A 14,014-nucleotide genomic window follows, 5' to 3' on the forward strand; every position below is an offset into this window, starting at 1 on the left:
AGGATGAATCCCAGGAGTGCAGGGCACCAATGCACCATTACAAGTCTGAAAACACGGTCAAGGCGGAGACTGCAAACTCTTTGAACGTCACTGCCTGTCTTCTTGGGTCTGCAGCACATGTTCACCCCCAGCCTCCATCTGCCTCTGCAATACTAGAAACCTGCAGCCGGGGAGGAGCCATGCAGGCAGCTCCACCTGCACTCGGGGCTGCGAATACAAGTGCATGGGTATGAGATGATGCTTGTCCACTCAAAGGCAGAGGGGGGAAAGGGCCTCTTTTCCCCTTGGACAGCATCCAAAATTGCTATCTTTCCTTGCGCAGCCCAGATGCCTCCCCAGCCCCAACCAATAGCTACGTGAACTGAGATTAGGACAAGCCGTTACTAGTATATAAAAATCCCTGGGGCAGACTTCGGCTCCACTTCCTCATCATTGTTAGGGAAGCCCCAGACAAACCCTCTTGCTCGACACCATGGTGCACTGGTCAGCCGAAGAGAAGCAGCTCATCACCGGCCTCTGGGGCAAGGTCAATGTGGCCGAATGCGGTGCTGAGGCCCTGGCCAGGTAGGTCCAGCTCCTGGGCATCTGCTCAGCTGCACTCTGGATAAAGAAACCGCTCCAGTCACGGGAGCATTAACATGTCTGTGTGTCTGCTAATGTCCCTCTGTCTCTCCCCAGGCTGCTGATCGTCTACCCCTGGACCCAGAGGTTCTTTGCTTCCTTGGGCATCTGCTCAGCTGCACTCTGGATAAAGAAACCGCTCCAGTCACGGGAGCATTAACATGTCTGTGTGTCTGCTAATGTCCCTCTGTCTCTCCCCAGGCTGCTGATCGTCTACCCCTGGACCCAGAGGTTCTTTGCTTCCTTTGGGAACCTCTCCAGCCCCGCTGCCGTCCTCGCCAACCCTATGGTCCGTGCCCATGGCAAGAAAGTGCTCACCTCCTTTGGGGATGCCGTCAAGAACATGGACAACATCAAGAACACCTTTGCCCAGCTGTCCGAGCTGCACTGCGACAAGCTGCATGTGGACCCCGAGAACTTCAGGGTGAGCCATGCTCCTGACCGGGGGACCCCCATCCTCCCCACTGCATCTTTGTAGGCAGTTTCTCCCCTAACCCCTGGACCCCGAACTTCAGGGTGAGCCATGCTCCTGACCGGGGGACCCCCATCCTCCCCACTGCATCTTTGTAGGCAGTTTCTCCCCTAACCCCGAGCCCCACCATGTGAGGGATTTACCCTAGACATGCTGGTGCAGGAGGAAGAGGGGCTGGTGTTGGGGCCAGAGGGAGATGCAGGAGAGGGACAGAGAGGGAAGGGACCAACCTGCAGCGTGGTGAGAAAGCACCAAAAGGGCTGAGAGGTGATGGTTACGGAGGGACCATCTGGAGGGTGCAAGTGAGGATGCACAGGAGACGGGAAGGCAGTGAGGGGGTGTTTTCAGTGTGGAAAGGGAGGGGGTGAGTAAAGCAAAAGCAGTTGTTGAGCAGGAAGAGGTTTGAGCTAAAGGGAAAGCGAAGGAGCAAGAGCAAAGCTTGGCACGGAGGAGAAAGGAGAGATGAGCGAGGAGCAAGAGATGGCAGCTAGATGCCAAAAGCAAAAGAGGAGTGGGACCTAGAGGGAGAGAAAACTTTGGCTCCCATGTCTCTGCAGCTGAGAGTTTCCTAGTGGGGAAGTAACCCTGACATTTGTCACTGGTGCTGGCAATCTCCCCTGCGTCAGCATGAGCTCCTTGTTCATGCCAGGGTGCTTTGCAGTGCCGAGTGCCGGCTCCCTGCCGTGCAGCAGACGCTCAGCTGTGTCTTCTGCTCGGGAGAAACTCCCAAACAAAGCCAGAAGGGAGGAAGAAAAACTTAATCAACAAAATTTCTTGAGAATTTTTGGTTACTTTTCCCATAGCAGTAGCAGAACTTGAATCTTTAGAGTAAGAGCAGAGAACAAGTTTAAGGTACATCTTAAAAAGGACTCCAGGGAGATTTTTAAACCTACAAAATGCCCGGAGGTTTCCCTGGGTCTAATGCGAGTGCTTGCGTGGGGATCTGCAGGCTCCTGGGCATTGCTAACCCGAGGGTGCTCTTGTCCCCCCAGCTCCTGGGTGACATCCTGATCATCGTCCTGGCCGCCCACTTCAGCAAGGATTTCACTCCCGACTGCCAGGCTGCCTGGCAAAAGCTGGTCCGTGTGGTGGCCCATGCTCTGGCTCGCAAGTACCACTAAAGCATCAGCAGGAAAGCCCTGGCAGCATCCTGCAGCTGCATGTTGTGCACTGGCTGACATGCTGCTCTGGAGCTGACAGCTTGTAACTGCCAAATAAAGCTCATCCTGTGAAGTCTCCACTGAGTCCGTGTGTCCCTGAGAGGCTGGAGGGGTTGGGGGGATGGGGACCTGGGGCACCCGCAGGGGGACTGGGGTGTAAGCTTGAGCAGGGCAGGCATTTTGCTCCCAGAAAATGCCACCTCCCTTTGTTCTGTATGTTTTTGGGGGGTTTGTGTGGGATTTGCCTCTGGAAATCCTATTTACAGAGTATTGGGTAGATACAGCCCTGCTACCTCTGTGGTCACGCACTGGGAAGTTTGCATTGAGGAACTAGTTGGTATTTTACTGTGAAACCTGCATGTTTTCTTGCAGGCAAGAGGAACTTGGAGGATTCATATTTTTTAGGGAGGATAAAGTGAAAACTTTCATCTACCCTGGCTCATTCCTGGCATAAAGCCTACAAGAAATTAGCTGACTCATACTGGCCGAGCAGCCAGCTGGGTGGGGGTAGGTTTTAGATAAACATTTTGCTATCACGACCTGTCCAGACTTTGTTTATGCACTTCTTTTTCACCCTGTGCTGCCCATTCTGCAATTATGGGGGGCCCAATCCTGCTAATAGCGGTGACCATTAATAATTTTCTGGATGCGAGTATCAATCCATGCTCTGTGCACGCAGAGTGTTTTGGGTGTTAAGTGTCTGTGGAGCAGGACTCTAGGGTAGAGTTTGTTCTTGGCATGGGAAGCACCGTCTGCCCCGTCTGAACTGAGCATGACGCAGCAAAAGCAATGGTTAGCTGAAAGGACAGGCTTACTTTTTAAAGGGAGAAAAGAGGGCATAGCTATATATCCCAGTATCTCTGACACCCTGTTTGCATTGTGTCCTATCCCTGCTTCATCCACATTTGTGGGCATCCCACTCTCTGCCCCTGACCCACTGGAGGATATTAAAAGCCCTCTGTGACCCATAAATGCCCCTTCTTACACAGATTATTCGAAGGAAGAGGCATTTTGTTTCTGGTGTCAAGGCAGACACTGAGATGGTGAGAAGATGACTCGCAGTAAGTCCCAAAGTGCTGTCCTCCCTGCAGGGAGTCTGGGCAGGCACAGAGTACAGTGTCTTGGTCAGGTGTCCAGGGTCACAAAAAACCAAATTCTTACATGAACTTTGATAGGTTTCATGACAGATATTCGTACACTTTCGTATGAACATGATTGTTCCTAGACTTCAGGCAGAAATGACTGAATTATTTGAACAAGTAGGTCTCCTCCTGCAAGCAAGGTGTCTGGGCATAGAAATGAGCCAAGCAGATCTCTCAGGTTAGACCCTACAAGTCAGTACAGCAGGGGAGGGCTGGGCCCTTCCCACTGTCGAGGTTCCTGCTGGGGTACCCCTTCCCGGGAGCAGGGATGAGGATTTCCACCCCCTGCACCCAGCAGCACGGCAGGATGGGTATGGTGCCAGCTAGCACTGCCCGTGGCTTCACTCCCCATCCCCAGCACCAGCTGGGGGATGACATTCCAGTACCTGTCCCCCCAGAAAACAGATCCTGCAGGATGTCCTCTCCCCGTGCTGCTTTGCTTGCTCCCATTTTGCCTCCTGCGTGATGGCAGAACGCTGCTGTGGGAGCCAGCCACCTCCTGGGTGATGCCCAGTGCAGCGCAGCGCTGGCAGCACTGCAGGTCCTGGAGCGGCCGATAAGGTGGTGCAGGAGGGTGGGCACCGGCAGCAGCCCAGTGGCATTTTGCCTGCATGTTCTCTCCCCCACACATGCACCCAGGCAGTGCTCAACTTGATTTATCATCATGTTCCAGCACACCAGCCCGCGTGCACTAGATTTTCTTGAGAAAATGCATATGTAGGCAACTCTAATGAAGCTTATTCATCCCTATTCCATTGAAAAAAAAATCTACAACTAAAGGGGGAAAGAGGTATTATTTGGCTGAAAATCTCCCTCAGTATTTTCTTTCTTTTAATTGATTTTCCTCCCATTCCTGTATTTTCAGTAAAAGGCCAAGAAGACACTTAGCAGGAGGTGGTCCATGGAGGAAAGCAAGCCCCGCTGTCTGGAGAGGAGCTTGGTCAGCTCTTTAGCTCTGCTGCAGCCTGGCTGCCCAAACACCCCACCTCTTACCTGGTCACTAGTCCGACAAGACCCAGCGCCTCTTACTTAGCCCAATCCAAATCCTGTGGAAAACAACAGGAAGGCAGCGGATTGCCCCAGGTGCCTTGGGATCAGGATCAAAGCCCCTGCACTTTCAGCAAGGACAGTGTTTCTTGGGAGTTTATGCAGAAAATAAAACAGGAGAGCCCCTCCATGCAAGGGCATTGTTCCTGGCAAGGGTGCATCACCCCCAGTGTGCTTGGGGGTGTCTCAGGGGAGCAATTCACACGAAGCCCAAAAATCTTCTCCTGGCAAAGGAGACTGGGCACAGCCTAGCTGAACGTGGGGGAAAATGTGAAATATGGCAGCCTTGTCAGGGCAAGTTCAGGAGGGAAAGGCCCTGGGCTCCCCCTGGGCTGGACATCCCTGAGCTGAGCTTTTGCTGCTTTTTGAGCCAACAGCACATCCTGCAGTGGCAAACCTTGTGTTCAAAGCCCATTTCACCTGCCCTTTATGGATGTGAATGAAAGCAGAAATTGGATTAAAAGATTGATCCTGTTTAATACTTGCTCCCTGTCCAGCATCACTGCATCTGACCTGTCCTTTTACATCTGAGGGGAGAACATTTGGGTGAGCTTCTTCCTGCTCCAAAAGGGACAAGTAAACCAAGCAGGTCAAGTTCTGTTATAGGAGGAGGACAATAGGGTTAATGCAGATTTCAGCTGCAAAGCCTGAGCATCCTCTGAACAACTCCAGCATTGCCCACAGCTCCTGGTGGTGCAAGGAGACTGGAGTCCTCCTGCAGCGCAGGTATCTGCACAGTTTGCTGGTAGCAAACCCCTCTGGGTTGCTCTGCCACGGGCTGCATTTTGGCAGGTGCATTCGTCATTTCGCTGGTAGAGGCTGAGGCAAGGCAGAGTCCAGCATTTGGGAGAGCCAAGGCACAAGGCGCACGCCCCATTGAGTCCCATGCGCACGTGTTAAATCATGATGGACTATTGCACAGTGGGTTGTGCAGCCCTTTCTCTGCAAAGGGGCCCACATCTGGTAGGTGAAATGGAGAGCTGCCTGCACAGAGGGGAAGGGATAAAGCTCTTGAGCTCAGGATAACCAGAGGCCCCTTCTCAGCGTGCCACACCCTGGCCATCCCCTTCTGCTCCCCCGCTGGTGGGGACCCCCCACCCCGGCCCCAGCCAATGACCCCGCAGCGCAGGATGGGGAGGAGCTGCCGGCAGGGGATGAAAGCCACTGGTCTGCAGCTCAGCTACAGGGTCTGTGTCCTCCTGCAGCTCTGAGCAAAGCCGCCTGCCACCATGGTGCACTGGTCAGCCGAAGAGAAGCAGCTCATCGCCAGCGTCTGGAGCAAGGTCAATGTGGCCGAATGCGGTGCCGAGGCCCTGGCCAGGTAGGTCCAGCTCCCGGGCATCTGCTCAGCTGCACCCTGGATAGAGAAACCGTGGCAATTGCATTTGGGAGCATTAACAGTGTCTGTGTCTGCTTGTGTCCCCCCATCTCTCCCCAGGCTGCTGATCGTCTACCCCTGGACCCAGAGGGTCTTCGCTTCCTTCGGGAACCTCTCCAGCCCCACTGCAATCATTGGCAACCCCAAGGTCCGTGCCCATGGCAAGAAAGTGCTCACCTCCTTTGGGGAAGCCGTCAAGAACCTGGACAACATTAAGGTGACCTACGCCAAGCTGCCTGAGCTGCACTGCGAGAAGCTGCATGTGGACCCCGAGAACTTCAGGGTGAGCCGTGTTTGCAGTTCCAGCCCCTACCCTGTGTCGTGTGGGGAAAGTCAGATTTTGCTTTGAAACTGTGGGTATTGCCTCCAACAGCATTGTCTAGGGGTACTTTCTTTGGCTGGTGGAGGCAGTCCCTGTGTAGCACCCAAGCGAGATGATAGCTTGTGCAGGACTGTTCGCAAGAGTGTGGGTGTCTTTCACACTAAAAAGTCCCATTTTTAGTACCAGCACAGCAATGGGGAGGAGAAGGTACTGGGAGATTGTTACCTGAAGGAGATCTGGTAGGGGACAAAGGAAGCAAACCCAGAGGAAGGTGCAGCGTGGGCTGGAGGAGTCAGAGACAGAGGGAAGCTAAGCAGAGCGTTTAAGGAAATCATAGGTCCTATGGCAAGATAAGCAGCTAGTGTGCTCGAAAACCACAGAGCAGGTTTCTGCCTTGTCCAGCATGGGCTGCCTGTCTGGATCGGACACTCCCTCCTCCTCCAACACTTTTAAATAAAAATGGATAATTTTCTTCATTTACATCTAAAGAGAGAAAGAAAAAAAACCCCAGCATTTTGCAGGGTGGGTCTCAGGCCAAATTGCTTTAGCATCCCAAAAATGGGGGGGGAAATAGTTTCAAGGTTCTTTCTTTCATTCTTTTTTTTTTTAAAGAATGAAGCAAATACTGTTTTCCCAAAACCCAGAGCTTTCTATGCGAAGACTGAGGATTTTGTTGTAGCAGTCCCAGAGAATGGGGAGTGAGCCAGTCACCGTAACCAGTCCTGCAGCCCGAGGGCCACTCCGATGAGGCAGGGGGGCTGAGGAGGAAGAGGAGGAGTGCGCAGCATGCAAGAGTCCTTTCAGGAGGGGAATTCAGCCCTGTCAGGAGAAAGGAACCACAGTCTATGCGTTGCAGGGTGGTGTTTGGGGGGGACGGGAAGGGGAGGGACTGAAGGGAAATCTGCAGCAGGAAAACCAGGGAGACGGAGAGCTTGCATAAAGGAAGAAGCTATTTAGAGCTAAAGACATGGCAGGACAGGGTGGGGTTGGTGGAGTTGTGTGCAGTAAGAGTGGACAGCCCTCGTCAAGAGGTTGTGGGTCCAAAAGCTCAGCCCCAGCCCAGGGATGTCTGGTCCCTGCTCCGTGGTCTGCTGCAGCACAACGGTTTGAGCAGCACTAACCCTGTGTTCCTCTTTCTCCTCCAGCTCCTTGGAGACATCCTAATCATTGTCCTGGCTTCCCACTTTGCCAGGGATTTTACCCCTGCTTGCCAGTTTGCCTGGCAAAAGCTGGTCGGTGTCGTGGCTCATGCTCTGGCCCGCAAGTACCACTGAGCATCCTGGGACTGACCATGCGAGGAAGAGTCCCTGCTCCGCCACAAGCACCTCTGAGCACAAGGAGATGCCCTTTGGGTATTGACAGGCTGTAACCACCAAATAAATGCCTCCCAGCACCATGTCTGCAGAGTCTCCGTGTCTCTGTGCTGGGGAAGGAGGGGGGCCAGGGGAGTTTGTGCTGTCAAATGCAATGCAATCCGCGTGTGGGTGTCTTGTTTCTAAGGGCTGTTGCAGGCAGCGATTCCTTAACTCTGCAGTGCTCTCTCATGTGCGCTCCCTGCCAGTGCATGCACGGGGGTCTGTGAAGAGAAAACCCATGCAAAGGGCCCTGACACCTGGGAGTGTTTCAGAGGGGGTCATAGGAATAATGAGGGATTGCAAAGAATCCACATCTGTTCTCCCAGCTCTACATTAATGTGAAATAAGATGAAGCCAGCACTATCCAGAGCACAGAGTTCCCAGCCAAGCCGTTGCTGCTCTCAGGGAGCTGGCACCTGCCTTGCCCTGCTCTAGGGCTGGGGTTGCACGTTCGCCTTTTAGAGCAGCTGATACAGGAGAAAACCTTTGAACTCTGACTTTTGGGAGGTTCAGGAGATGTCCACTTCTTCTAGCTATATCAGCTGGCCTAACAGGAGATACTGCTTCCCCAAGGGGGATTTATCATGCTGATGCAAATAACAGACCCTCATCCCCAGGCACCCACAGAAACCCTCTCTCCAGACTGAGAGCATTCAGTTCCCAACGTCACCTGGTGAACAAAACCCAACACGCTAACTGGTATCTGGGCTTTGCCGTGCCTGGCCCTCCTTCTCCCATCCAAGGGGCCTCCATGGTGCATAGAGCGAGGCTGTGGGTCAGGCTTGGTTATTCATTCATTGGGACAAAGGCAGCAAGTTCAATTTATTTTAGCTACTTTATTATACAAAACAGGAAAAAACATAAAAATGGTCAGGACTGTGTTTATCTTAAATCTTGTCTTAAATCAAGACTGGAGACTCCTTGCACAAGGAGGCTGAGAACCAGTGCTGTTTACAGCATCTGGCACAGCAGAGTCCTCGCTGTGATAGAAGTTTCTAGGGTTACCAGGGAGGACACAGTTGTTTTGGGTCATAATCTTTCAAAACATGCCCTCATCTCACCTGGCTTCAGCAGGCTTCTCCTATGCACCAAATCTGCAGGTTTTTGTACAGAGAATAGTGCAGCTCCTGGAAGCGCTGTGCAGCCAACAGCAGTGCAGCCCATGCGCTGACCCTGCTTTGAGCAGGGCATCAGACTAGAGACCCCTGGAGTGCCCTTCCCACCCAAGTTATCCTGTGGTTCTGCACTCTGAGTTTGCAAGACATTTGCTTGCTTTTCTCACCTATGGCTTGTTTTGAAGGGGTCCATAAAGAAACAAGTTGAAGGTGCCTTTATAAATCTGCTTTGTTTGGATGCTGTAAAAGACAGGATTGAAGAGGGGTGGGAGGAAGATGTAGATGTTGCCCATCACAGTGTGGAAGATGGGGGTGCCTTTTTCCCAAATCTGTGCAGGGTGGGCTAGCCAAGTTGTGGGACGAAGACTGAGACCTCACAACCGTCAGGCCCTCGTCCTTGGAGGCAAAGCTGAGAAGTGTAATGAGGACCACGATGGAGGACAACAAAATGAAGAGGAGATCTGAACCCATGGTGAAGAAAATGAGGCCCGGGGCATAGATGCTGTTGAACACCATCTCTCTGGAGGGCAGCCAGGTCACCGTGGGATGGAGGCAAAGGGGATGGGACAAGGTGCTCTCCAGTCACCAGGCAGCCAGAGGAGATGGAGGACCACGGTATGATCAGGACTCTGCTCCTCTGTGGGTGCGTCAGCCCTATTTTGGCTGCCCTCATGCCTGTTGGCATGGTCATACAGCTCCATGGCGGGCAGAGAGCCATCAGCCTGTCAAGGGGCATGGCAAAAAGCACCGCTGACTCCTGGAAGGTGAGGGAGCAGATAAGGAAGAGCTGGAACACACGGGGGTGCAGGCTAATCGCCATGAGCAAGGACCGCAGCACTCCTGGCACAGTGAAGAGACGCAGCCCAAGGTCAGTGAGGGCCAGCACAGAGGGGACATGATGCAGGGCTGGTGGAGGCTTTGGTCTGCTTTTCTAGCATACAGAATAACACAATTTCCAATGCTCATAGTGACATGAACAGAACAAATTGAGGTGGAAATCTGGGGTAAGATGTCCTTCACACCGAGGGAATGTGGTTAGCAGAAAGGCTGTGACCACAAGGCTGGTCCAGTGCTCCCCCCCATGAGGTGCTCTTAGTGTCCTCTCACTTCTTAGGAATTGCAATCTGCGCAGCCCAGATTTGGTTCAGGTCTAGTTTAGAAATAGTAGAAAACTCCTGAATCCCTATGAATTGCATCATGCAGCCCTGAAATGATGGGAAGCTTACACTAGCAGGTTGATGGATTGTCCTCCTCTTTCACGGCAGCTTCTCTCAAACCTGAGACAGCACTGCAAACCTTTGATGAGTGAGCACACCGTGTTGCTTTGGAAAGAAAGGAAGGAAATTTCCACGACAACAGCACAGACTAATAACTGAATAGATTTCGTGAGAGGAGGATTGCTTCTTGTGAAAATGGGTAGGAAAAGGTGTTAGGAAATAGTTTTAAATTATATAAATCAGAAAACAGTTGTGATCTGTGGTTGCGATACCTCCTCTTCTTCAGCCATCAGGAGGCGTCACCTCTCCTCCTGGAGCCTGCCCTCCTGCAGACCCACCATGAAAATGGAGCCCCCAGGTTTGCAAAAGGTGGGATGGAAGATAAAACTTCTTATTTATCTCATAATAGACATTGTTTGCAGTTTTTACAGGTGTTAAGAAAAAGAAATATTTGAATATCTGTGTTAGGATAATTAATGGAGTCTGTGCAATGAAAAATGTGGCGGTGCGTTTTGTGCTTATGAGAGAAGCATTCGTGTTTTCTCTACAGTGAAACCCTCTTGTTAACTGCTGTGGCATGTTGCCTGGAAATGGAACCTTAAAAACTCCTGCTTAAAAATATAATGAATTAATCAAACCCCAGAGCCTTTTAAGGAATTCTTTTTAGAAGTTTAATGTCAGTCTGAGGAGCAGGCTAACCAGAGGACTATCAGGTATAATTATTTTTATCTGTCCTGATCCCCACACTTACCAAAATAACAGGAGCAGAAAAAAAAAAAACAAACCAGTTCTCTTCACTTCTTAGCATAAGCCAAAAATACTCTTTAACTGACTGTGCTGCCCCTGCTGGGGTTATATATAGTATAAGGCACGATTTTATGCCTCTAGAGGGAATTCTCTGTCAGGAGTGTCAGCATAATGGAGCATTTCAGAAGACAAGTCTTACAGTTGGTGGGATTGGAATATAATCATAACAAAATTCAGCCATCCATGTGATATGTTTGTTGTGTTTTCCCACGCTACTTGAAATGAGGATGAATGGTAATGTACTTGTTCTGATTTTGCAAAGGATGCTTTATTGCTTTTGAGAAGTAAATATAGATGTGGTTTTCTCCAAGAAACAGTATGGAAATACCCAAGCTACCTAACGGTTCCGTGCTCCTGCAGCAACCATTTCTGGTAGTTTTTTACATGGCATGTTATGCTATGGAGATATTTGGACAGAAAATCTATCTGCCTGTGAAACAAGGGGGATCCTTTTCAGCTTGCCTAGCCCATAGGAGAGGGCTTAATCTATAGAGCCACAAGCAGTCCCACGGGTGAGACTGGAGGGATGGGGCCAGCTCTGCTGGCTGTTTTCCATGAGCCACGTTGTGCAAGGACTGGCTGGGCACAGAACCACAACTTTTTTCCTGTGTCACAGCAAAATCTGATGTCATGGCAACTGCAGTACTGCTGCAAAAAACCTTGAGAAATATCACTTGGATATTAAGAGATTTTTGATCCATCCCCCTTGGTAACTTTGGAGCAATGAAGGTTTGAAACCCCGGAGTGACTTTTCATAGCTGATCTGCCTCATCTTTCCTTTATTCCGCCCCCTTACCTCCTCCCACCTCTGCTTAGTGCCCTTCCAGCCCAAATTCTCTTCAATAAGAGAAGCAGACGTGCTCATTTTCCATCCCAAACCAGAAGTGGCAGGGATAATGTTTCCGAGATGATGATGAGTTTCTTTTTCATATCCCAAAGACTCATCTGGCCAGAAGTGCAGGAGTTCTCGCTATCTGGCACAAAGTGAACTCAGAAACCAAATTATTCTTTTGTTTTTGTTTTTGTTGGCAGCCTTTTATCATGTCTCCCTCAATCTTTCTTTGTCATGACTGGTGCTGTACAGACAGGTCCCCATGTTCCGCCCCACAGAAATTAAGAATTCCTGCGCTAGAGACCCACGTATTCACTATGCAGTAACAAATGCCATGGTAGGTAATGTGATTTAGATAAATCCACACTGTCAAACCGCAGTGGCTGACAGCGGCTGGAGAAGCACCACCTTTGTCCATACAGCAGAGGTGTGTGAATGACAGGGAGGACACACTGGTCCCCAGAAAGCAGAGCACCGTCTCACCACGGGGCATATTCCCTCCTGTTACCTGACAGATCAGAAATGGGAGAATCATCTTCTGGAGACTACGCAGCTTCACCGCAGGGTTGCAGAGTGATGATTAAGCTTGCCCAAAGCCTGCCGTGGTTTGGTGCTCAGCCACGTGCCCCTGTGGCCACGGCAGCCTTTCGGCAGCGTGTGGCCGTGGTGGTCTTCCGGCTTGCGTCTGCAGGGACAGACGTGCAGCAAATCCCCGAGACGTGCTCCAAAGCTTTCCCATTACTTCTGCAGCAGCACTCAGAGCTGCACAGACCACCGCCGCTGAGAATGCTGGAAAGCACCTGCTTGGATGGAGGCTTTTTGCAAATATGCTCGCCCTGTCCTACTCGGCACTCCTACCACTTTCTCCATGTACTGGCCATGTGCTGCCTGGTCGTGTCTCAAACAATCAAACAAACGGCTCTTGCTCCTGCTTTGCCCTCTCTCTGTCCTACATCTTCCTCCAGGGAAGAGCCTACTTCCATGGAGGGGAGTGCTTCGCTTTGGGACAGTTTTGTTTGGGAAGTTTCTGTTTGTTTTATTAATAATTTTTTATTTTACGTACATGAAGTTTTCAGTGTTTGACAACACTAAAGAGAAGGAACCCCTTTCAGTGGGAAAGAAAGGCAAGACAATTTGTCTTGGCCCTTTCTGCATGTTTGAGCCTGTCCCAGATAATGAGCTTAGGTACATGGGCTGAAATGCAGGCAGCTGAAACGCAGGCATTGTCAGGCACGATCTGTACTTGAATCACCGCTGGGTCATTTTCCATTGGCACATTGGGACAATATTCCAGCAAAGTACTCCATAAACACTAGCCCTGGCCTTAGCTTTTTCTGGTTTGCCTCTTTGTTTTAGTTGCCCTATCCATAACACGGGGAAAATAAAATGTATGTATCTTTAAAAGTGTTTATTGGGATTCCACTGCTGATGTTTGAAAAACAATGTGTATGTAAGAGTGCTTTTGCATGGCCAAAAAGTGGGCTCAACCTCCACTCGTGCTGGTACATGCTGAGCTTGTGGGCACTGCCCCTCCCTCTCTCCATCCCTTTCCCAACCCTCTCTCCCCAGTGTTTTGCCATGAAAGAACTTAACATCTTCTCAAGCATATAGAGAAAGAAGAGTGAGGCACCACTTTTGCACTAAAAGGCTTGGCAGGAATGTGTGCATTTTTCTAGGGGTGCAAAGATCTAAAGATGCACTCTATTTTACCCAAAATTCAGTGATGAAATCTAAGCAGTGTTTCCAGGGAGTTGCATCTCTATCTTACCTTTAGATCTAGTTGGCAAGTGCAGAGCAGCAGTTTCACCCTGGAGCCAACACCTACACTTGGAGCAAATAATTGACTTTATTCAATGTTTAACATTTTAAAAATTCACAGTTCTATTTTAAAAGGGAAGAAAAATCTAGTGATAACTATTTTTTTTCATTGCTGCTCTGACCAGCATTTCCTAAACATTCATGGTCCTTGTGTTTGCTCTTGCAGCATTTACCCTTGTGCTGCCACCAAGATGGTGAAGGTACGAAAGGGAGTACCATCACCTTCCTGGACTGTGTAGTTGGTTTGCATTTCATGGCCTCAGTCCCTGCAGCAGGTCCCAGGTGACTGTCATTGCTGCTGAGATTTCACACAGGCATAAAAACAGACAGCTTCCTCTGCATGTGAAACACTCAGGCAGGAGTGCAGTTCCCTGTCCCTCTGCATCTTCTGCCTAAGGACTTCAGCTGAACAGAGGTAAGGGCATCTGAAGGGTCAATGCACTTCCATGTCAGCCTTGCTTCATCATTGATGTTTTAATTTTGGGTGGGTTATTTTCTATTCAGATTTTGTGATAAAGGTAGCTTTGGTTCATAGCCGGCTTGCTTATCTATCACTGTGCATTCCTGCAGCTGTTTCACACTCTCCATCCATCCATGCATCCATGCATGCATGCATGCATCCATCCATCCATGCATCCATCAGTCTCCGTCTGTTGTGGTTTAACCCCACAAATGTTCAGCAAACGCCCTCGCTTCCTCCTTCCCCCGGTTTTTATTGCTGAGCATGA

The 14,014-nt window shown here is 50.5% G+C and overlaps 3 protein-coding genes across 3 annotated transcripts in view; all 3 read left to right on the forward strand.

The window, feature by feature from the left end:
• The window catches only part of LOC103901170 (hemoglobin subunit beta-like), a 20,111-nt gene extending 19,955 nt beyond the window's left edge, over positions 1 to 156 (forward strand). Inside the window, exon 4 of the mRNA XM_009282008.2 lies at positions 115 to 156. Coding sequence (XP_009280283.1) covers positions 115 to 156 — 42 coding nt within the window. The remainder of the gene's footprint in view (positions 1 to 114) is intronic.
• Positions 157 to 472: 316 nt separating this feature from the next.
• LOC103901143 (hemoglobin subunit beta) lies at positions 473 to 2,331 on the forward strand. The gene is made up of 3 exons (XM_009281985.2): positions 473 to 564; positions 823 to 1,045; positions 2,086 to 2,331. Exons 1-3 carry the CDS (start codon positions 473 to 475, stop codon positions 2,212 to 2,214), a joined length of 444 nt encoding a protein of 147 aa, XP_009280260.1. The 3' UTR covers positions 2,215 to 2,331.
• A 3,290-nt stretch (positions 2,332 to 5,621) lies between these two features.
• On the forward strand, positions 5,622 to 7,490 carry LOC103901142 (hemoglobin subunit epsilon). The gene is made up of 3 exons (XM_009281984.2): positions 5,622 to 5,763; positions 5,881 to 6,103; positions 7,288 to 7,490. The coding sequence occupies exons 1-3, from the start codon at positions 5,672 to 5,674 to the stop codon at positions 7,414 to 7,416; spliced, it is 444 nt and encodes a 147-aa protein (XP_009280259.1). The 5' UTR covers positions 5,622 to 5,671; the 3' UTR covers positions 7,417 to 7,490.
• Positions 7,491 to 14,014: the final 6,524 nt, after the last annotated feature.

This window comes from Aptenodytes forsteri, unplaced genomic scaffold (assembly GCF_000699145.1).
Source record: "Aptenodytes forsteri isolate BGI_AS27 unplaced genomic scaffold, ASM69914v1 Scaffold485, whole genome shotgun sequence".
NCBI lineage: Eukaryota > Metazoa > Chordata > Aves > Sphenisciformes > Spheniscidae > Aptenodytes > Aptenodytes forsteri.